General features: G+C 42.1%; 1 protein-coding gene across 2 annotated transcripts in view; it reads right to left on the bottom strand.

The window, feature by feature from the left end:
* TAOK1 (TAO kinase 1) overlaps window positions 1-25451 on the bottom strand; it is a 613695-nt gene that overhangs the window by 56147 nt on the left and 532097 nt on the right. For both annotated transcript variants that reach the window (XM_053706161.1, XM_053706162.1), the window contains exons 19-20: window positions 20632-20844; window positions 10725-10907 (exon numbers count right to left, since the gene is read on the bottom strand). In XM_053706161.1, the coding sequence (XP_053562136.1) occupies window positions 10725-10907; window positions 20632-20844 (396 nt within the window). The remainder of the gene's footprint in view (window positions 1-10724; window positions 10908-20631; window positions 20845-25451) is intronic.

Raw genomic sequence — 25451 nt, forward strand, 5'->3', positions numbered from 1 at the left:
GGATAGAGAACTCTTTTCCTCGTTCACTTTCCACCTGTGCGACCTCAGAAATGCCAGAACTATGTCCGTATGGGACTTGGCAATTTGGAAATTTGACGCCTGTATCAGGATGTCGTCTAGATAAGGGGCCACTGCTATGCCCCGCGGCCTTAGGACCGCCAGAAGCGCCCCCAGAACCTTTGTAAAAATTATTGGGGCTGTAGCTAATCCGAAGGGAAGAGCCACAAACTGGTAATGCCTGTCCAGAAAGGCAAACCTTAGGAACCGATGATGATCTTTGTGTATCGGAATGTGAAGGTAAGCATCCTTTAGATCCACCGTAGTCATATATTGACCCTCCAGGATCATAGGTAGGATGGTCCGAATAGTTTCCATTTTGAATGATGGAACTCTGAGGAATTTGTTTTAGATCTTTAGATCCAAGATTGGTCTGAAGGTTCCCTCTTTTTTGGGAACCACAAACAGATTTGAGTAAAATCCCTGTCCCTGTTTCTCCTTTGGAACTGGATGGATCACTCCCATAACTAGGAGGTCTTGCACACAGTGTAAGAATGTCTCTTTCTTTATCTGGTTGACAGATAATCGTGAAAGGTGAAATCTCTTTTGTGGAGGAGAAGCCTTGAAGTTCAGAAGATACCCCTGAGATATAATCTCCAACGCACAGGGATCCTGAACATCTCTTGCCCACGCCTGGGCGAAGAGAGAAAGTCTGCCCCCTACTAGATCCGTTACCGGATAGGGGGCCATTCCTTCATGCTGTCTTAGAGGTGGCAGCAGGCTTTTTGGCCTGCTTGCCATTGTTCCAGGACTGGTTAGGTTTCCAGGCCGTCTTGGACTGAGCAAAAGTTCCCACTTGTTTTGTAGCAGAGGAAGTTGATGCTGCACTTGTCTTGAAGTTTCGAAAGGCACGAAAATTAGACTGTTTGGCCCTTGATTTGGACCTGTCCTGAGGAAGGGCATGACCTTTACCTCCAGTAATGTCAGCAATAATTTCCTTCAAACCAGGCCCGAATAGGGTCTGCCCCTTGAAGGGAATGTTAAGTAGTTTAGACTTTGAAGTCACGTCAGCTGACCAAGATTTGAGCCATAGCGCCCTACGCGCCTGGATGGCAAATCCAGAATTCTTAGCCGTTAGTTTAGTCAAATGAACAATGGCATCAGAAACAAAAGAATTAGCTAGCTTAAGTGCTCTAAGCTTGTTAAGTATGTCCTCCAAAGGAGTCGTTGTCTGTAAAGCCTCTTCCAGAGACTCAAACCAGAACGCCGTAGCAGCAGTGACAGGAGCAATGCATGCAAGGGGCTGCAGGATAAAACCTTGTTGAATAAATATTTTCTTAAGGTAACCCTCTAATTTTTTATCCATAAGATCTGAAAAAGCACAACTGTCCTCGACAGGGATAGTAGTACGCTTTGCTAAAGTAGAAACTGCTCCCTCCACCTTAGGGACCGTTTGCCATAAGTCCCGTGTGGTGGCATCTATGGGAAACATTTTTCTAAAAATAGGAGGGGGGGAAAACGGCACACCGGGTCTATCCCACTCTTTATTAATAATTTCTGTAAACCTTTTAGGTATTGGAAAAACCTCAGTACACACCGGCACTGCAAAGTATTTATCCAGTCTACACAATTTCTCTGGCACTGCAATTGTGTCACAGTCATTCAGAGCAGCTAAAACCTCCCTAAGCAAAACACGGAGGTTCTCAAGCTTAAATTTAAAAGTAGAAATATCAGAATCAGGTTTCCCTGAGTCAGAGATATCACCCACAGACTGAAGCTCTCCTTCCTCAGCTTCTGCATATTGTGAGGCAGTATCAGACATGGCTCTTAAAGCGTCTGTATTACGCCTAACACCAGAGCTATCACGCTTTCCTCTAAATTCAGGTAGTCTGGCTAATACCGCTGACAGTGTATTATCCATGACTGCCGCCCTGTCTTGTAAAGTAATCGCTATGGGCGTCCTTGATGTACTTGGCGCCATTTGAGCGTGAGTCCCTTGAGCGGAAGTCAAAGGGTCTGACACGTGGGGAGAGTTAGTCGGCATAACTTCCCCCTGGTCAGAATCCTCTGGTGATAAATTTTTTAAAGATAAAAGCTGATCTTTATTGTTTAAAGTGAAATCAATACATTTAGTACACATTCTCATATGGGGTTCCACCATGGCTTTTAAACATAATGAACAAGGAGTTTCCTCTATGTCAGACATGTTTATACAGACTAGCAATGAGACTAGCAAGCTTGGAAAACACTTTAAATCAAGTTAACAAACAAGTATAAAAAACGGTACTGTGCCTTTAAGAGAAACAAATTTTTGTCAAAATTTGAAAAACAGTGAAAAAAGGCAGTAATTCAAACGAAATTTTTACAGTGTATGTAATAGGTTAGCAGAGCATTGCACCCACTTGCAAATGGATGATTAACCCCTTAATGCAAAAAACGGATCAAAAAAACGAATTAAACGTTTTTTAAACAGTCACAACAACTGCCACAGCTCAGCTGTGGCCCTACCTTCCTCAATAAACGACTTTTGAAGCCTTTAGAGCCCTTCAGAGATGTCCTATAGCATGCAGGGGACTGCTGAGGGAAGCTGAATGTCTCTGTCTGTAATTTTAACTGCGCAAAAAAAGCTCTAAAATAGGCCCCTCCCACTCATACTACAACAGTGGAAAGCCTCAGGAAACTGGTTCTAGGCAAAAATCAAGCCAGCCATGTGGAAAAAACTAGGCCCCAATAAGTTTTATCACCAAAGCATATATAAAAACGATTAAACATGCCAGCAAACGTTTTATATTGCACATTTATAAGAGTATATATCTCTAATAGTAAGCCTGATACTAGTCGCTATTAAATCACTGTATTTAGGCTTAACTTACATTAATCCGGTATCAGCAGCATTTTCTAGCAATTCCATCCCTAGAAAAACTTAAAACTGCACATACCTCATTGCAGGATAACCTGCACGCCATTCTCCCTCTGAAGTTACCTCACTCCTCAGACATATGTGAGAACAGCAGTGGATCTTAGTTACTTCTGCTAAGATCATAGAAAACGCAGGCAGATTCTTCTTCTAAATGCTGCCTGAGATAAAATAGTAAAACTCTGGTACTATTTAAAAATAATAAACTTTTGATTGAAGACAAAAACTAACTATATTTCACCACTTTCCTCTTACTACCTCCATCTTTGTTGAGAGTTGCAAGAGAATGACTGGATATGGCAGTTAGGGGAGGAGCTATATAGCTGCTCTGCTGTGGGTGTCCTCTTGCAACTTCCTGTTGGGAAGGAGAATATCCCACAAGTAATGGATGATCCGTGGACTGGATACACCTTACAAGAGAAAAAAGAATCCTGGAAACCCTGATCTCATGCCAGGGGAATCCACGTTCTTCACACCAGATTAAGTAGTTCCTCCACACCATATGATAGATGCGACGAGTAACCGGCTTACAAGCTTGAATGAGAGTATCAATAACCCTCTCAGAGAAACTCCTCTTAGCAAAGACTAATAGTTCAATCTCCACGCAGTCAGCCTTAGAGAATCTAGATTTTGATGAACAAAAGGACCCTGTTCCAGCAGATCACTGCGGCAAGGTAACCTTCATGGAGGAGATGAGGACATCCCCACCAGGTCTGCGAACCACATCCTTCGCGGCCACGATGGAGCAATTAGGATCACTGATGCTTGCCACTTCACGAGGAAGGAGTGGTAACGGCAGAAAAATGTAGATCAGATGGAACCTCCAAGCCACTGCTAATGCATCTATTAGCTCCGCCTGAGGATCCCTGAACCACGACCCATATCTGGGTAGCTTGGAATTGAGCCGGGACGCCATGAGATCTATCTCCGGCGTCCCCCATCTGTTGCAAATCTCCGCAAACACCTTGGGATGGAGAGACCATTCCCCCGGATGAAAGGATTGTCTGCTGAGGAAATTCGCTTCCCAGTTGTCCACACCCGGAATGTGGATCGCTGACAGCGAGCAATTGTGGGCCTCCGCCCACTGCAGAATCCGAGATACTTCCCTCATTGCTAGGGAGCTCTTCGTTCAGTTGATGTAAGCCACCGAGGTTATGTTGTCTGATTGGAATCTGATAAACTGGGACGAACCCAGAAGAGGCCAAGCCTTCAGAGCATTGAAGATCACTCGAAGTTCAAAAATGTTGATCGGGAGGAGAGATTCCTTTCGAGTCCACAGGCCCTGTGCCTTTCTGGCACCCCAAACAGCTCCCCATCCCGAGAGACTTGCGTCCGTAGTCACAATCTCCCAGGATGGTCTCAAGAAGGATGTCCCTTGGGACAGGAGATCTGGACAGAGTCACCAGGAGAGTGATTCTCTCGGCCGGTTGTCCAGAGAAATCTGTTGAGACAGATCCAAATAATCGCCGTTCCACTGTCTCAGCATGTACAGTTGAAGTGGTCTGAGATGGAATCTGGCAAAAGGAATGATGTCCATGCTGGACACCATGAGACCAATCACCTCCATACAGCGAGCCACAGAGGGCCTTAAGGAGGTCTGGAGGGCAAGACAATTGGAAGTTATCTTGTAACGTCTCGGGTCTGTAAGGAATATCCTCATGGTATATATATAAGTCTATTATAGTACCCAGGAACTCCACTCTGGTACTGGGAGTAAGAGAACTCTTCTCTAAGTTTATCTTCCATCCATGAGATCAAAGAAGAAAGAGAAGATCTTTTGAATTGTCTCCTGCCAGACGATAGGATGGTGCATGAGCCAGAATATTGTCCAAGTATGGCGCTACTGCTATACCTCTGGTTCTGGCCACCGCAAAGAGCCCCTAGAACATAGCTAGACCAAACGGAAGAGCAATAAACTGGAAGTGCTGGTCCAGGAATGCAAACCTTAGGAACTTGAAGTGTTCCTTGTGTATTGGAACGTGAAGGTACGCATCCTTCAGATCTATCGTGGTCATGAACTGTCCTTCCTGAATAAAAGGGAGGATGAATCTTATTGTCTCCATCTTGAACGAGGGGACAGATAGGAATTTGTTTAAGCACTTTAGGTCCAGAATGGGGCTAAAATTTCCCTCCGTCTTCGGGACCACAAAAAGGTTTGAGTAGTACCCCAGACCTCTTTCTGCCAGAGGAACAGGTACAATGACTCCCAGGGAGGAAAGGTCCCTCTCTTTTCTGGCCTTGAAGACAGGTTTGACAACAGGAATCTGCCCCTGGGTGGATGAGACTTGAAACCTATCCTGTATCCCTGAGCAATGACCTCCAGGACCCACAGGTCTTGCACATCCCCAAACCAAGCTTCCGAAAAGAGCGAATAGCTGCCCCCTACACGATCCAGAGCTGGATCGGGGGCCGCCCCTTCATACCAACTTTGACTCGGCGGGCTTCTTGTTCTGCTTGGACTTATTCCAGGACGGAGCCGGCTTCTAAGTTTCCTTGGATTGCTCAGGCTTTGCGGAAGGCTGCTGACATTGGTATTTATCCGAACGAAAATTAGGACCTTGTCCCTTCGGTTTGTTGTTCTTATCCTGCCGTAAAAAGGCACCTTTGCCTGCAGTAAGCGTGGAGATAATAGAGTCCAGGCCTGGACCAAAAATATTTTTTCCCTTAAATGGAAGGGAAAGAAGTCTTGATTTCAAAGTCATGTCCGCAGACCAATACTTCAGCCATAGAGCCCTATGGGCTTTAACAGAAAAGCCCTGAAGCCTTGGCATTCAGGCGAATAATCTGCATGTTTGCATCACAAAAAGAATTAGTCACCCTTAAGGCCTTGATTCTTTTTTGGATCACGTTGAGGGGACCCTCCATCTCGATCAACTCAGATAAGGAGTCACACCAGTAGGTAGCCGCTTCAGCAACCGTCGCTGCCGGTTGAAACAAATATCCCGTATGTTGAAACATCTTTGTTAACAGCCTTTCTATCTTCTTCTCCATGGGATCTTTAAACAACTAACTATCCTCAAGCGGGATAGTAGTGCACTTAGCAAGCGTGGAGATAGCGCCATCCACCTTGGGGATGGAGCCCCACAACTCCAATTGCGCGTCCGGAACCGGGAATAATTTTTTAAAGGAAGAAGGGGAAAATGACTAACCAAGTCTTTCCCATTCATTCTTAATAATGTTCGCCATCTTTATGGGAACCGGGAAGGTCTGTGGTACAACTCTGTCCTCGTAGACCTCATCTAACTTAGGAATACAAGGTTCCTCAGGCAATTTAAGCTCCGGAACCTCTAAAGTAGCCAAAACCTCCTTTAGCAGAAAGCGTAAATGTTTAATCCTAAATCTAAAGTCTGGTTCCTCCGCAGTTGGAGGCTTAGAGGCAGCAGATTCCGACCCAGAAAGAGTATCCTTTGAAGTATCAGAGGCGTCTTCGTCAACTGATAATCTTGTATTTGATAACTCCAATAAGCTAGTAGATGACCCCTGAGAAGGATAGCAATATTTGACCTTTCGCTTACGCTTAGCAGGGGGCGTGGTAAAGCACTAAAGGCCGCAGACATTGCCGTTTGTAACTGTTCAGTGAAGTCTGGCGGTAAAAGGGCCCCTCCAGATGGAGGATCAGGAGTGCTACGGGAAGCTGTATGTGTAATAGGAGATGACTGTAGGGTGCACACCTCACGGGATAGAGACTTCTCAGAGGTGGACGGCTCAGTGGTACTAAACATATTGACTTTTCTTTGACATGATTACCTTATCAAGGCATGTGGAACATAATTAAGCAGACGGGTATACCATGGCCTCACAATATAGACAGGTATTAGACTTAGGTAAAGAGGGAGTACCCTCTAACGTATCAGAGTCCTCCATAGCTTGTGCTTATAAAACGGACTATAGAAAACAATATAAAACGGCACCTTTATACCCCCAATGGCTGGGGCACTCACCACCTCCTATGACCCAGGCCACACAGAGAAACCGCTTTGTCTCCTTAAACTGCACGGTCAGGAATCAGGAAGTCAGTGTGACCACACCCGGTCACCTAGTGCGCCATACAGGACCGCCCCTGCTAAAGGAAAAAGAGCGCCAAGCTTATCAGACTGCGCAGCTTATCTAAAAACCGAAAGTAAACCTGTACGTTCCACATCTGCCTGAGCCTCATCTCACACATGTCGCAGCATAAACATAATAAAACAATTTATGTGAATAATCACCCCTGTTCAATAATCCCCTTCTGCAGATATTGACCCTTGATTCCATACAGATAAAAGGAGTCACACTGTGACCCCGTCTTCTTGCGTTATCATATGTATATATAAAAAATGAAACGATCTTACAGGGATCTATAATGGTAAATTATTAGATACCCTCCATAATGTATCTTCTGACACTTCCCTGCCAACCTCCAGTGACGAAGAATGACTGGGATATGAGGGAAGTGGGGGAGGTATTTAAGCCTTTGGCTGGGGTGTCTTTGCCTCCTCCTGGTGGCCATGTTCTGAATTCCCACAAGCAAGGAATGAAGCCGTGGACTCTCGATCATATTAAGAAGGAAAGGTAAAATTTCACAGAACAAACTGTTCTAAATATGGCTAAAATCTTCCTCCTCTATCTTCAATTTTGTAATAGAGCCTGGTTTTAGGTTTACCATACTCTAAATGAGAATAAGGTGAAGAAAGATATTAGTCAATTCTTCAGAAGTTCCTACAAGAAACCGGATGTAAAAGCTTTAATCACTTTTCCGGGTAATGAGATCTTGGAATATATCATTCATATGGAATACAATAATTAAACGGATTAAACATTTTCTTTTGTTATTCAGACAGAGCAGACAATTTTTAAAACGTTTCCAATTTACTTCTATAATTAAATTTGATTTATTCCAATGGTATTCATTGTTGAAGAGATACCTAGGTAGGTGTTTGTAGCACTACATGGCAGTATATAGTGCTGCCATCTACTGCTCCTGCAAGTGGAAAACATACTTGCAAAACTGATGCCATATAGTGCTCCAGACATGGGCAAGTTCCTGAGCTTATGCCCCTGCTTTTAAACTAAAGTTACCAAGAGAACAAAGAAAAATTGATAGAAGAAGTAAATTAGAAAGTTGTTTTAAATGGCATAATCTATCTGAATCACTATCTGAAGAAAATGTTTGGGTTTCATATCCCTTTAAGCCCAATTCTGTGCTTTCTCCAGTGAGAACATTCACCTCATAATCCATTTTAAGTTTTTAACAAAATGTATGGGAATGGTGCACATTAGAGCCAAAACATTTCACAAAAAGGTCAATTCTCCTTATAATAAAATAAAATATTCCATCCAGAGACATGAAAAAACACAGGTAGAAGACATTTTATACCTTGAGAGGTGACTTATCCATTTATTAACCATCTATGCTGAGGAATTAGCTTTTCTCATTTGGCAAATAGCCCTCATTATGACTACATACTTTAACCCCTTAACGACCGAGGATGTGCAGGGTACGTCCTCAAAAAAAAGGCAGTTAACGCCTGAGAACGTACCCTGCACGTCCTCGGTGTGGAAAGCAGCTGGAAGCGATCCCGCTCACTTCCAGCTGCTTTTCGGTTATTGCAGTGATGCCTCGATATGGAGGCATCCTGCAATAACCTTTTTAAGCCATCCGGTGCAGAGAGAGCCACTCTGTGGCCCTCTCTGCACCGGAGATCGGTGGCTCACTGCGATGGTGGGTGGGAGCCGGACCGGGAGGCGGGTGGCGGCCATCTATGGCCTGCTGATGTGAAGGGGGGGCGGGATCGTGGGCGGGGATTGGCCGGGGCGCGCACGGACGCGCGTGCGTGCACGGGAGGGCGGGGGCGGGTGCATGCACGGGGAGGGAGCGGGTGGGAACCGCTACGCTACAGAAAATCAAATAATAAAAAATGTTAAAAATGGCTAAAAAGTAAAAAAAAAAAAAAAACGATCAGCAAGGTGGTGGGGGTTTGTCTGTGTGGGGGGGGGGGGGGAAGCTACACTACAGAAAAAAACCAAACAAACAAAAAAAAAGCACTTTTTTTTTGCAAACTGGTTACTGGCAGACAGCTGCCAGTACCCAAGATGGCCCCAAATGAGGCAGAGGGAAGGGTTAGAGAGCGGTTTTGGGGGGGATCAGGGAGGTTGGGGGCTAAGGGGGGGATCCTACACAGTAGCATATGTAAATATGCTAATTTAAAAAAAACAAAAAAAAAACCCTTTTATTTTAGTACTGGCAGACTTTCTGCCAGTACTTAAGATGGCGGGGACAATTGTGGGGTGGGGGAGGGAAGGGAGCTGTTTGGGAGGGATCAGGGGGTGGGATGTGTCAGGTGGGAGGCTGATCTCTACACTAAAGCTAAAATTAACCCTGCAAGCTCCCTACAAACTCCCTAATTAACCCCTTCACTACTAGCCATAATACACGTGTGAGGCGCAGCAGGATTTAGCGGCCTTCTAATTACCATAAAGCAACGCCAAAGTCATATATGTCTGCTATTTCTGAACAAAGGGGATCCCAGACAAGTATTTACAACCATTTGTGCCATAATTGCACAAGCTGTTTGTAAATTATTTCAGTGAGAAACCTAAAATTGTGAAAAATTTAACTTTTTTTTTAAATTTGATCGCATTTGGCGGTGAAATGGTGGCATGAAATATACCAAAATGTGCCTAGATCAATACTTGGGGTTGTCTACTACACTACACTAAAGCTAAAATTAACCCTACAAGCTCCCTAAAAGCTCCCTAATTAACCCCTTAACTGCTGGGCATAATACACTTGTGGTGCGCAGTGGCATTTAGCGGCCTTCTAATTACCAAAAAGCAACGCCAAAGCCATATATGTCTGCTATTTCTGAACAAAGGGGATCCCAGAGAAGTATTTACAACCATTTATGCCATAATTGCACAAGTTGTTTGTAAATAATTTCAGTGAGAAACCGAAAGTTTGTGAAAAAGTGAACGATCTTTTGTATTTGATCGCATTTGGCGGTGAAATGGTGGCATGAAATATACCAAAATTGGCCTAGATCAATACTTTGGGATGTCTACTAAAAAAAAATATATACATGTCAAGGGATATTCAGGGATTCCTGAAAGATATTAGTGTTCTAATGTAACTAGCGCTAATTTTGGAAAAAGGTGGTTTGGAAATAGCAAAGTGCTACTTGTATTTATGGCCCTATAACTTGCAAATAAAGCAAAGAACATGTTAACATTGGGTATTTCTAAACTCAGGACAAAATTTAGAAACTATTTAGCATGGGTGTTTTTTGGTGGTTGTAGATATGTAACAGATTTTGGGGGTCAAAGTTAGAAAAAGTGTTTATTTTTCCATTTTTCCTCATATTTTCTAATTTTTTTTATAGTAAATTATAAGATATGATGAAAATAATGGTATCTTTAGAAAGTCCATTTGGTGGCGAGAAAAACGGTATATAATATGTGTGGGTACAGTAAATGAGTAAGAAGAAAATTACAGCTAAACACAAACACCGCAAAAATGTAAAAATAGCCTTGGTCCCAAACGGACAGAAAATGGAAAAGTGCTGTGGTCATTAAGGGGTTAAGGGTATAAAGACAACATAACGATTATACTTTTTTCATGATTAAACATGCAAAATATGTATTATAAGTAATTGTGCAGGGTTATGAATATCAGCATGCATTACTAAAAATAGTATCCTTTTGAACTTGAAACACGAACATCAAATGAAAAAGGAAATGTATGGTTATCTGGTAACTTTGTGTGCAATAGCATATACTTGCCAACGTAAAGGAGCAGAAAGGTGAAGAAAAAAAAAAGCGTATCACTATGTACCTTCTGCTCAAGAAGGGCCCTGCGCAGGGAGACCCTCTGTTCCAGTTCACGTAACTCCCGCTCATGTTGGGCGTCTGCCTGCATCTTAATTTTGCTTTGATAGGCGTTTAGTAGCTCCAGCTCCTGCTGCAACTGCATTTTCAAAACCTGGCACTCTGCCTCCTGTGCCTCATCCAGACGCAGCTGTAAATGGATTACATTTGTGTCACAATAATCACTCTCAAATATTGTGAAATGGAAAAAAACATGTTTTTCTTTTAAACAGTTCACCTTTTCGCAGGGGCGTAATTTGGCCTAGGCAAATAAGACTCTTGCCTAGGGCAGCAGATTTGGGGGGAACTACAGACACAGCATAAACACACATACACACTCCCCATACACACACATATACTCACAATCACTGCACTATACACACACCAACCATACACACAGTCACTACACACATACACACAATCCCTACACACAGACATACACTGCACTACAGACACACCATACACACACATATACAAACACAATCACTACACACACTGCACTACACATACACCATAAACACAGACATACACACACAATCACTACACAAAAACACACACTGCACTACACACAAACACACTGCACTACACTCACTCACTACAGACACCATACACACATGCATATACAAACACAATCACTATACACACTGCACTACACACACACACCATAAACACAGACATACACACACACAATCACTACACTCACTCCAGACACACCATACAAACACACTCACCGCAAACATACACACACTGCACTACACACTCACCACAAACATACACACTCACCACACAATCACTACACACACCATAAACACACACACACTCACCATACTCACACATTCACCATACATACACGCACACTTGAACATGAACATTTACTTTAGAAATGCCATAAAAAAACTCATGTTACACCGTCACAAATAAAAAATATTATGGTGAAAAAAAAAAAAAAAGGCCTAAAACTTGGTGAGGGGGGCAGCACAAAACCTAAATATGACTGCGTTCTGTAAAAAAACAAAAACGAAGAGGCGCTCTGGTGCAGAAAATCCTTGGATACAAAGTATAATATACTAAAGTGGAAATGTGATACTCACAAAAATACTTGCACATGCAGTGCAATAACAGATGAGCCGAAGCTTCAGAGCCGCTCGGCTGACTCGCTAGGGATACCGCGGCTGTTCACTAGGTAAGCATATAACCAACGATCCAAAGTATTGAAGGAATTATCCTGTAATAGAAAGTAGATACCGCCCTTGGTGCAGATAAATCCAAATACGGAACACACACACAGCAAGTGTCAAAAGGGCTTATACTCACAAGTGGAGTTGCACAACCAGAGCAATATCGGGCGTGCCGAATCTTTAATGAGCCGTTCGGATGACTCTCCAGGAACTGTACTACTGCTCTTGAGTAAACCAGAATCAAGCAAGGTGAAAATGGTAAAAGTTTTATTAAAACATTAAAACAACTTAGCAACGCGTTTCTCGGCCAACATGCCGTTTCATCAGATATAGCCTGATGAAACGGCATGTTGGCCGAGAAACGCGTTGCTAAGTTGTTTTAATAAAACTTTTACCATTTTTACCTTGCTTGATTCTGGTTTACTCAAGAGCAGTAGTACAGTTCCTGGAGAGTCATCCGAACGGCTCATTAAAGATTCGGCACGCCCGATATTGCACTGGTTGTGCAACTCCGCTTGTGAGTATAAGCCCTTTTGAGACTTGCTGTGTGTGTGTTCCGTATTTGGGTTTATCTGCACCAAGGGCGGTATCTACTTTCTATTACAGGATAATTCCTTCAATACTTTGGATCGTTGGTTATATGCTTACCTAGTGAACAGCCGCGGTATCCCTAGCGAGTCAGCCGAGCGGCTCTGAAGCTTCGGCTCATCTGTTATTGCACTGCATGTGCAAGTATTTTTGTGAGTATCACATTTCCACTTTAGTATATTATACTTTGTATCCAAGGATTTTCTGCACCAGAGCGCCTCTTCCTTTTTGTTTTTTTACAGAACGCAGTCATCTTTATCCCACACACTTGGAGAGAGCAGCTATCGTTAGGGACACCATTTTGGATTGGACTTTATTATATTTTTTTGGGACATTAATCTGTGTTCAACGGATACACACTTCTCCACCATATGATTGTGGTGACTATGCTTAAAGTGACACCTTTGTAATTTATATACTTTTACATAAATTTATATTTGGGGTATTATACATTTATTTTGATATTAATAATTTTTCTATATTGACACTAATCATTTTTTTTATATATAATAATATACACAAGTTTTATTGGTTGAAAGCATAAAATATGCGCACCTTATTTATCTTTGGATATATTACTTGCACATCAGTACAAGTTCCATCTGTTTTTTCAAAACCTAAATACGCCACTGTCTTTTTGTGTTTAGATTGTGTCACCAGGTACTGTTGGAGAATCAAAGTTACCAACATATAAGCATGATGATACATTTTTTAATTGGACTACCATGATATTTAAGACAAGATTTTGAGTTTTTTTCTCTCTTCCTCAATACAGAATTGCTTCAAACTTGAGAGAGGAAAACTCTTGAAAGCTTGACTTTAAATATCATGTTAGTCCAATAAAAAAAAGAAGGTATTACTGCATACAGCAATACTCTGGTTAGTTTGACATCTTGTCTACTGAACTAATACAGCTAAACCAGGGGATTTCAAACCAGCCATAACACCTCCCTAACAGGCCAGATTTTCAGGATTACCTTGAGTGAGTGCAAGTTAATAAGACTGTTTACTAATCAGATGATTATTTCAGCTGTTCTCCAGTTGAAACATTCTGATAAATACATTTTTTTATTCGAGGTGGTGAGTGTCCACAAGTCCATTACTCCTGGGATTCAAATCCTGGCCATTAGGAGGAGGAAAACATTTCCCAAAACTCCAAGAGTATTCCATCCCTGTCACCTCATTGTTTAGCCAAGAAGGAGAAATAGAAAAAATGTAGGAAAGGACAGAAACAGAAAAATGAGGTGAAAATAAAGATCTGCCACCATATAAATGACTAAATAAATGTGGGCAGTCCTTGTGGACTCTCACCACCTCAAAATAAATACATTTACCAGGTAAGCATACATTTTGTTTTCTTTCGTAAGGTGGTGAGAATCCACAAGTCCATTACTCCTGGGAAACATGATAATGTAATGAAGGCGGGCTATTAAAGGTTTTCAAAAGGAAAAGGCAGACACCTAATTTCCAAATGACCATTATGCTGCCTCATTTGTTAAAAGCTGAGGAAGTAGAAACTGATCTGGTAGAATGAGGAGTAAAACGCTTTTGGGAGAGACTTTCCACCACCAAGTAAGCCTTACACCAAGAACTTTAACTATGAAGCTAAAGTAACGGCCAAAGACTTCTGACCCTTCCGTGGATCTGCGAAATGAACAAATAGACTAGAAGACTGTCTAAAATCCTTTGTAGCATGAAGATAAAACTATAGGGCACAAACTACATCCATGTTTTTGTAAAAGTCTTTTCTTAGAATTTTGAGGACTGAGACAAAGAGATGGAACTACAATTTCCCTACTAATGTTGTTAGAAGATAAGGAGTATCACAGGAAAGCGCAGCTAGCTCAGAAACTCTTCTCGCCGAAAAAATTGCTAAAAGAAACAGAAACTGCCCTCAAAATTCTTGTTCCTAGGCTTTACTCACATATAAGCATGATTCTGGAGGACAGGTTAACCTCTTAAGGACATATGACGGAATTTTTCCGTCATAAAACAATTGAGCAAAATGAAAGCTGTGTCCTTAAAGGGTTAAAGAGCCACAGACAGAGGGCTATTTAAAAACAAAAACAAAATTTATGCTTACCTGATAAATTTATTTCTCTTGTGGTGTATCCAGTCCACGGATTCATCCATTACTTGTGGGATATTCTCCTTCCCAACAGGAAGCTGCAAGAGGATCACCCACAGCAGAGCTGTCTATATAGCTCCTCCCCTAACTGCCACCTCCCAGTCATTCGACCGAAGACAAGCAAGAGAAAGGAGAAACTATAGGGTGCAGTGGTGACTGTAGTTTAAAAATAAATAACACCTGCCTTAAAATGACAGGGCGGGCCGTGGACTGGATACACCACAAGAGAAATAAATTTATCAGGTAAGCATAAATTTTGTTTTCTCATGTAAGGTGTATCCAGTCCACGGATTCATCCATTACTTGTGGGATACCAATACCAAAGCTATAGGACACGAATGAAGGGAGGGACAAGGCAGGCGCTTAAACGGAGGGCACCACTGCCTGTAAGACCTTTCTCCCAAAAATAGCCTCCGAGGAAGCAAAAGTATCGAATTTGTAGAATTTAGAAAAAGTATGAAGCTAAGACCAAGTCGCCGCCTTACAAATCTGTTCAACAGAGGCCTCATGTGTAAAAGCCCATGTGGAAGCTACTGCTCTAGTAGAATGAGCTGTAATTCTTTCAGGAGGCTGCTGGCCAGCATTCTCATAAGCCAAGCGGATTATGCTTCTTAGCCAAAAAGAAAGAGAAGTTGCCGAAGCCTTTTGGCCTCTCCTCTGTCCAGAGTAGACAACAAACAAAGCAGATGTTTGACGAAAATCCTTCGTAGCTTGTAAATAGAATTTTAAAGCACGGACCACATCAAGATTGTGTAATAGACGTTCCTTCTTTGAAGAAGGATTAGGGCATAGTGAAGGAACAACAATCTCCTGATTGATATTCTTATTAGATACCACCTTAGGAAGAAACCCAGGTTTGGTACGCAACACTACCTTATCAGCATGGAAAATGAGATAAGGAGAATCACATTGTAAAGCCAATAACTCCGAAACTCGTCAAGCCGAGGAGACAGCTACCAAAAACAGAACTTTCCAAGACAACATCTTGATATCTATGGAATGCAAAGGTTCAAACGGAACCCCTTGAAGAACTTTAAGAACTAAATTTAGACTCCATGGCGGAGCAACAAGTTTAAACACAGGCTTTATTCTAACTAAAGCCTAACAAAACGCCTGAACGTCTGGAGAATTAGCCAGACGCTTGTGCAAAAGAATAGACAGAGCAGAAATCTGTCCCTTTAAGGAACTAGCCGACAATCCCTTCTCCAATCCTTCTAGGAATCCTCACCTTACTCCATGAATAACCCTTGGATTCACACCAATGAAGATATTTACACCATATCTTATGATAGATTTTCCTGGTAACCGGCTTTCGAGCCTGAATTAAGGTATCAATGACCGATTCAGAGAAACCACGCTTTGATAAAATCAAGCGTTCAATCTCCAAGCAGTCAGACGCAGAGAAATTAGGTTTGGATGGTTGAAAGGACCCTGAAGTAGAAGGTCCTGCCTCAGCGGCAGAGTCCATGGTGGACCGGATGACATGTCCACCAGGTCTGCATACCAAGTCCTGCGTGGCCACACAGGTGCTATCAAAATCACCGAAGCTCTCTCCTGTCTGATCTTGGCAGTCAGACGAGGGAGCAGAGGAAACGGTGGAAACACATAAGCCAGGTTGAAGGACCAAGGCGCTGCTAGAGCATCTATCAGCGTTGCCTTGGGGTCCCTGGACCTGGTCCCGTAACAAGGAAGCTTGGCGTTCTGGCGAGACGCCATGAGATCCAGTTCTGGTTTGCCCCAAAGTTGAATCAACTGAGCAAATACCTCCGGATGGAGTTCCCACTCTCCCGGATGAAAAGTCTGTCGACTTAGAAAATCCGCCTCCCAGTTCTCGACTCCTGGGATATGGATAGCAGATAGATGGCAAGAGTGAACCTCTGCCCCTAGAATTATCTTTGAAACCTCCAACATTGCTAGGGAACTCCTTGTTCCCCCCTGATGGTTGATGTAGGCTACAGTCGTGATATTGTCCGACTGAAATCTGATGAACCTGACCCCAGCTAGCTGAGGCCACGCCTGTAGAGCATTGAAAATCGCTCTTAGTTCCAGAATGTTTATCGGAAGGAGTGCCTCCTCCTGAGTCCACAAGCCCTGAGCCTTCAGGGAGTTCCAGACTGCACCCCAACCCAGAAGACTGGCATCTGTCGTTACTATAGTCCAATCTGGCCTACGGAAGCTCATCCCCTTGGACAGATGGACCTGACATAGCCACCAGAGAAGAGAATCCCTGGTTTCTTGATCCAGATTTAGTAGAGGGGGACAAATCTGTGTAATCCCCATTCCACTGACTGAGCATGCAAAGTTGCAGCGGTCTGAGATGTAAGCGGGCAAACGGTACTATCTCCATTGCCGCTACCATTAAACCGATTACTTCCATACACTGAGCCACTGAAGGACGAGAAGTGGAATAAAGAACACGGCAAGAGTCTAGAAGTTTTGACAATCTGGCCTTCGTTAGGTAAATCTTCATTTCTACCGAATCAATCAGAGTCCCTAGGAATGAAACTTTTGTTAGAGGTGATAGAGAACTCTTTTCTTCATTCACCTTCCACCCATGGGACCTCAGAAATGCCAGAACAATGTCCATATGGGACCTGGCGATTTGATCTGTATCAGAATGGCGTTTAAGTAAGGGGCTACTGCTATACCCCGCGGCCTTAGGACCGCTAGGAGGGACCCTAGAACCTTTGTAAAGATTCTTGGTGCCGTGGCCAACCCGAAGGGAAGAGCCACAAACTGGTAGTGCCTGTCTAGAAAGGCAAACCTGAGAAAACGATGATGATCTTTGTGTATCGGGATGTGAAGATAAGCATCCTTTAAGTCTACAGTAGTCATATATTGACCCTCCTGGATCATAGGAAGGATGGTTCGAATAGTCTCCATCTTGAAGGATGGTACTCTGAGAAATTTGTTTAAGATCTTGAGATCTAAGATTGGTCTGAATGTTCCCTCTTTCTTGGGAACTACAAACAGATTTGAATAGAAGCCCTATTTCCAATGCCCAGGGATCCTGGACATCTCTTGCCCAAGCCTGGGCGAAGAGAGAGAGTCTGCCCCCTACTAGATCCGTTTCCGGATCGGGGGCTGCTCCTTCATGCTGTCTTAGAGGTTTCCCCTTGTTCCAAGCCTGGTTAGGTCTCCAGACCGGCTTAGACTGGGCAAAAGTTCCCTCTTGTTTTGTGTTAGAGGAAGTTGAAGCTGCACCACTCTTGAAGTTTCGAAAAGGCCGAAAACTAGACTGTTTGGTCCTTAATTTGTTGGACATGTCTTGAGGAAGGGCGTGACCTTTTCCTCCAGTGATGTCAGAAATTATCTCCTTCAGTCCAGACTCGAATAGGGTCTGTCCGTTGAAGGGAATGTTGAGAAGTTTAGACTTTGAAGTTACGTCAGCTGACCAGGATTTAAGCCATAGCGCCCTACGCGCCTGAATAGCAAAACCTGAATTTTTAGCCGTTAGCTTGGTTAAATGAACAACGGCGTCAGAAACAAATGAATTGGCTAGCTTAAGGGCCTTAAGCTTGTCAATAATATCTTCCAACAGGGTTTCAACCCGTAGAGCCTCAAATCAGAAAGCTGCAGCAGCAGTGACTGGGGCAATGCATGCAAGAGGCTGGAGAATAAAACCTTGTTGAATAAAAATTTTCTTTTCGACAGGGATAGTGGTACGCTTGGCTAGAGTAGAAACTGCTCCCTCCACCTTAGGGACCGTCTGCCACAAGTCCCGTGTAGCGGAGTCTATAGGAAACATCTTTTTAAAAACAGGAGGGGGAGAGAAGGGTACACCTGGTCTATCCCATTCCTTAGTAATAATTTCAGAAAACCTCTTAGGGATTGGCAAAACATCAGTGTAAGTAGGTACTGCATAGTATTTATCCAATCTACATAATTTTTCTGGGACTACAATAGCGTCACAGTCGTCCAGAGATGCTAAGACCTCCCTGAGCAATATGCGGAGGTGTTCAAGCTTAAATTTAAATGTAGACATATCAGAATCAGGTTGAAGTATCTTCCCTGAATCAGAAAAATCACCCACAGATTGAAGCTCCCCTGCTTCGGCTTCAGTACATTGTGAGGGTGTATCAGACAAAGCCACTAAAGCGTCAGAGAGCTCTGTATTTATTCTAGTCCCAGAGCTGTCTCGCTTTCCTTGTAATCCTGGCAGTTTAGATAATACCTCTGTAAGGGTATGACTCATAACTGCCGCCATGTCTTGTAAGGTATATGCAATGGGCGCGCTAGATGTACTTGGCGTCCCCTGAGCGGGAGTAATAGGTTCCAACACGTGGGGAGAGTTAGACGGCATAACTTCCCCCTTGTCCATTTCTTCTGGTGATAAATTTTTTAAAGCAAGAATATGGTCTTTGTAATCTATAGTAAAATCAGTGCATTTGGTACACATTCTAAGAGGGGGTTCCACAATGGCTTCTAAACATAATGAACAATGAGTTTCCTCTATGTCAGACATGTTTAAAAAGACTAGTAATGAGACCAGCAAGCTTGGAAAACACTTTAATAACTGTGAACAAGCAAAAAATAAAAACAGTACTGTGCCTTTAAGAGAAAAAAAACAATCACATAAACTGCAAAACAGTGAAAAAAGCAGGAAGTTCTACGAAATTTTTACAGTGTGTATAATAGACTGAAAAAGCATTGCACCCACTTGCAAATGGATGATTAACCCCTTAGATTCAAAACCGGATCAAAAAAATGATCTAGCCGTTTTCAAACAGTCACAACCAACTGCCACAGCTCTACTGTGGCTCCTACCTGCCCATACAACGACTTTGGAAGGCACAAAAACCGGGTAGAGGGGTCCAATATGTCAGTGGACTCCTTCAGGGAAGCTGGATGTCTCAAGCTGCAAAAACTACTGCGCAATTAAGGCGCGAAAATAGGCCCCTCCCAACCTGTACTCACAGTGAGAGGGCCTTAAAAAACTATCCCTAGGATAAATCTAGTCAGCCATGTGGAAAAACTGGGCCCCAGAATAAAGTTTTATCACCATTTGTAGTAAACGTTTATATACATCAAGCAAACGTTATATCTATTAAGTAATGAGAGTAAATAACAAAAGTATTACTCTTTACAGCAAGCATGATACCAGTCGTTATTAAATCACTGTAATCAGGCTTACCTTAAATAAATCAGGTACTGTCAGCATTTTCTAGCTTATCATCTCTCTAGAAAAATTTAAAACTGCACATACCTCAGAGCAGGAAACCCTGCACGCTATTCCCCCAGCTGAAGTTACCCATCTCTTCAGTTATGTGTGAGAACAGCAGTGGACCTTAGTTACAAACTGCTAAGATCATCAAAAAACTTCAGGCAGACTCTTCTTCACCTTTCTGCATGAAGCCAATAGTACAACTCCGGTACCATTTGAAAATAATAAACTTTTGATTGAAGATAAACTACATTAATTCACCACATCTCTCTAGCTACTTTCCTTGTCGAGAGCTGCAAGAGAATGACTGGGAGGTGGCAGTTAGGGGAGGAGCTATATAGACAGCTCTGCTGTGGGTGATCCTCTTGCAGCTTCCTGTTGGGAAGGAGAATATCCCACAAGTAATGGATGAATCCGTGGACTGGATACACCTTACAAGAGAAATCTCTCTTTTTTGTATTCTAGTTAAATTTTTAAATATGATGCAATCGACAAAATACTTCCAGAAAAAATGATTACTGTTTAATAACGTTTTAACATGAATGTAGCCTGCGCATCATACAGCTGCAGATCTTGTTCAGTCTTATTTCCTAATCAATATGATGTCATAAAATATGTAACTGTCAGCATGTAGATGTGTGCTGTGTCTATTAAGATTTAATATTGGCCGTTTACTCTAGATCACTTATTTCCATGTCATACAAGTGATTAGATAAGCTAAATTATTTATGGAAGACACATAGTTGTCCTTATGTATTCACTCTACACAGTTTTAAAATGAAAATAAATAAATCCATAAAGTCATTAAGAAACATACCGCTTGTGTTGATAGCATCTCATTAATGCTATGGTCATATTGTTCTGCTAAAATTGCCAATTTGCGTGTCTGTTCCTCCTTTAGTCGTTTCAACACTGCTTTGTGTTCATTCTTTGGTGTGGTTTCCAAGAGGTGATTTCTCAGAGCTTTATACTGTCGGGTTTGTATCTTGCATGTATCCTGGAACTGCTTCTTTATCTGTAACTCTTTAGACTGTGAATAAAGGATAGATTTATGTATCAATTAAATTATTATAATTGTTATGTTTATTTTATGTAGATGTCATATTAATTAACATATGTTAATATTATTTTGCATAAAGTATGAAACATATGAGGATTGTAAGCTAATTAAATTATAATATATAAGTAATTAATATATTTAAACTAAAAAGGTGAGAAGAAAGTTAATTGTTATGCTAACATTTTTTTTGCATTCCAAGTTTTACTATACCAAAGTTGCACAGATATTAGGGAGTTAGTATCTACAGGTTTGTAAAGGTAGTGTGATCTACTGTATCTTTAACTGCAATTCAATTTATGCCACTGTGTTGAGTCAACATTTTCTGATACAAAACCCATATTTTCTATTTAAGGTAACAATCCTGATGCAAAATATACCATATATATGAGTAAACATATTAATGCATTTTTTGTTGAGGCCATATCATTACTGGTTGTAGGAAATTATAGTAGTCAAACAATTTGGAGATCTGCCTAAACAATATAAATATTTTGGGTATACCTGCACATATGCATCAAAAGTTAAGGGACTTAACACTAAATATTGTCAAAATCTTTAATCATGCAGAATAAAAAATAAATACATAAAATCAAACAAAAAAAGAAAAGAAAAACTTTGCTATATAATTCATAATTTATTTTGACTGCCCTTTCAGTGATTTAATTCTGAAAGTTTACTGCCCCCTGCAACATGCTGCACGTTGATTACCTAATAAGAACAGAAGCTCATTTATATCTGCCTCTAAATGGTACCACACAAGACTTTTTAAGGGGCATGCTACTGAATTAAAAACCCAACAAGAACAGCTTTAAATGCTTTTAAAACATTTATTTTGTAAGTAGATTTTTTGCAATGCAGGGATTTATTGCTGAAATAAATTTACATACATAAATATATAGCTATATCTCTATGTGCATTAAGAATGTGGTATATCATTATTATTATTATTAATAACAACCTTATTATCTGGAATGTATCAACAGATTTGGAAGAGCTATACTGGGTTACAATAAACAAAAAGACAACACAGGCAGACTGGCCAAAAAAAAAATAACAGGGGCTTGCTCCCTATATTAGATCACTCAAACAATCTATTTGGTAGATAATTCTGTATTTTATATCACTATTTAACACAACCAAATGTTATGTTCCTACATAAAGTTTGCAAGGCTAAACAAACAAAAAAGCAGCACATTCAGTACCATTGTGCCCTTAGCACCACACCTACTAGAAATAAGCTCCTTGGAAAAAGAAATTATTTATATACTGTATATATATATATATATATATATAAAATTCATTAAAATTATGGGGGGAGATAAAAAACTGAAATTAAAATCCTCGATGTCTCAAAATTAAATCAATGTAAATATTTGCATATGAAATTAGCACATCTAGGAGAAAGGAGCAGCAGCACCACAATTTAAAGATTTTTACTGCTTTTAATGAAGAAAAATTCAAAAAGACAATGACGTTTCGGTCATCAACTGACCTTAATCATGTTGTATACAGAAGTAACTAAACACACTGCTTAAATATATATAAGGGGAGGAGTTACAAATACCTGTGTAGGTGTGTACCCTTATAGTTAACACTTTCACATACAATACAAAGTATAATTCTCAAACTCCCTCTAGTGGATAAAGATACTTCATCCTAAACTTCTATAGTGACATGTAAGACACAATATAGATATATACATTGTTAAAACATCAATAGATAAGATGGTTATAATACAAAGAACATATATTTCAGAAAAAATACCTGTACATTATCACCTTACTTTCAACAACCTATCCAGATCCTTGTATCTAAGAGCATTTATAAAATTATTCATAACGTTACTTGCCAGTCTATTTCCTTATTCATTCCTAAAGGGGCAAGTGTTTGTAATGTGTAGATCCAGAAAGTAGCACTTTGCTATTTCCATTGGAACACTGACATGTATATATTTTTTTTTAGAAGACATTCCAAAGTATTGATCTAGGCCCATTTTGGTATATTTCATGCCACCATTTTACCGCCAAATGCGATAAAAAAAAAAAAAAAACCCTTAAATTTTTCACAATTTTAGGTTTCTCACTGAAATCATTTACAAACAGCTTGTGCAATTATGGCACAAATGGTTGTAAATGCTTCTCTGGGATCCCCTTTGTTCAGAAATAGCAGATATAATTGGCTTTGGCGTTGATTTTTGGTAATTAGAAGGCTGCTTAATGCCGCTGCGCACCACACGTGTATTATGCCCAGCAGTGAAGGGGTTAATTAGGGAGCTTGTAGGTTTAATTTTAGCTTTAGTGTAGTGTAGTAGACAACCCAAATTATTGATCTAAGCCCATTTTGGTATATTTTATGCCACCATTTCACCTCCAAATGCGATCAAATAAAAAAAAATCGTTCCCTTTTTCACAAATTTTAGGTTTCTCACTGAAATTATTTACAAACTGCTTGTGCAATTATGGCACAAATGGTTGTAAATGCTTCTCTGGGATCCCCTTTGTTCAGAAATAGCAGACATATATGGCTTTGGCGTTGCTTTTTGGTAATTAGAAGGCCGCTAAATGCCGCTGCGCATCACACGTGTATTATGGCTAGCAGTGAAGGGGTTAATTAGGTAGCTTGTAGGGAGCTTGCAGGGTTAATTTTAGCTTTAGTGTAGAGATCAGCCTCCCACCTGAAACATCAGACCCCCTGATCCCTCCCAAACAGCTCTCTTCCCTCCCCCACCCCACAATTGTCCCCGCCAGTCTGCCAGTACTAAAATAAAAGGTATATTTGTTTTTTTATAGCATATTTACATATGCTGCGGTGTAGGATCCCCCCTTAGCCCCCAACCTCACTGATCCCCCACCAAACAGCGGCAGCTGTCTGCCAGTACCCAGTTTAGAAAAAAATTGTGCTTTTTTTTAAAAATGGTTTCCCCTTTTCTGTAGTGTAGTTCCCCCCCCCAAGACCAATCCCCCACCCCTCCCAGATCCCTTAGATTGTTTTTAACCCCTTTCTCCCACTTATATTATCCTTTTTTTCTGTAGTTTAGCGGTTCCCACCCGCTGCCGCCCACGCGCCCGCCGCCGCCCCCCCTGTGCACTTGCGCGTCCCAGATCCCGCCCCCTGCACATCATACGGCCCATCGATGGCCGCCCTCCCGCCTCCCACCCACCAATGATACCGGCCATCGATGTCCGGTGCAGAGAGGGCCACAGAGTGGCTATCTCTGCATCGGATGGCCATGCAGGGTTATTGCAGGATGCCTCGATATCGAGGCATCACTGCAATAACCGGAAAGCGGCTGGAAGCGAGCAGGGTCGCTTCCAGCTGCTTTCCAGACCGAGGACATACAGGGTATGTCCTCAGGCGTTAACTGTCTTTTTTTAGAGGACGTACCCTGCACGTCCTCGCTCATTAGGGGGTTAATGTCAAGTGCATGCATAGGCTCAAACGGAGCCCTCTGCAAAACGTTAAGAACCAAGTTTAAGCTCCAAGGAGGAGCAGAATTTCGGGAAGCTCCGCTAGCTTCTTGTGTAACAGCACCGATAACGCCAAAATCTGTCCCTTTAAGGAACAAACGACAAGACCCTTATCCAGACCACCCTGGAGAAATGTCATAATCCTGGATACCCTAACCTTGTGTCAGGGATATCCATGTTCCTCACACCAGGATAAGTAGGTCATCAACACCTTATGATAGATGCGACGAGTGACCGGCTTCCTCGCCTGGATGAGAGTATTAATTACTCTCTCAGAAAAACCTCTCTTGGCCAAGACTAGGCGTTCAATCTCCACGCTGTCAGCCTCAGAGGATCGAGATTTTGGTGTAGAAAGAGACATTGAACCAGCAGATCTCTGCGACAGGGCAACCTCCATGGAGGAGATGATGACATCCCCACCAGATCCGCAAACTAAGTCCTCCACAGCCACAACGGAGCAATCAGAATGGTCGAAGCTTGCTCCTGTTTGATGCGGGCAACGTTGTAAAAATATAAATTAGTTTGAACTCACAAGGCACTGCTAAGGCATCTATCAGCTCTGCCTGTGGGTCTCTGGACTGCGACCCGAATCTGGGTAGCTTCAAGTTGAGTCTGGACGCCACGAGGTCTATCTCCAGTGTCCCCCATCTGTTGCAGATATTCGCAAACACCTCGGGATGGAGAGACCATTCCCCAGGATGAAATGATTGTCTGCTGAGAAAGTCCGCTTCCCAGTTGTCCACACCCGGAATGTGGATTGCTGAGAGCGAACAATTGGGAGTCTCTACCCATTCCAGAATCCGAGATACTTCCCTCATGGCTAGGGAGCTTTTTGTTCCCCCCTGATGGTTTATGTAAGCCACCGAGGTAATGTTGTCCGACTGGAATCTGATGAATCAGGGTGACCCCAGGTGGGGCCAAACCCTAAAGAGCGTTGAATATCGCTTGAAGTTCCAGAATATTCATTGGTAGAGTCGACTCCTCTCAAGTCCACCTGCCCTGTGCCCTTCTGGCACCCAAAGCAGCTCCCCATCCTGATAGACCTTGCGTCCGTGGTCACAATCTCCCAGGATGGCCTCAAGGAGGATGTCCCCTGGGCCAGCTGTCCCG

The sequence above is a fragment of the Bombina bombina genome, chromosome 3 (genome assembly GCF_027579735.1).
Source record: "Bombina bombina isolate aBomBom1 chromosome 3, aBomBom1.pri, whole genome shotgun sequence".
NCBI lineage: Eukaryota > Metazoa > Chordata > Amphibia > Anura > Bombinatoridae > Bombina > Bombina bombina.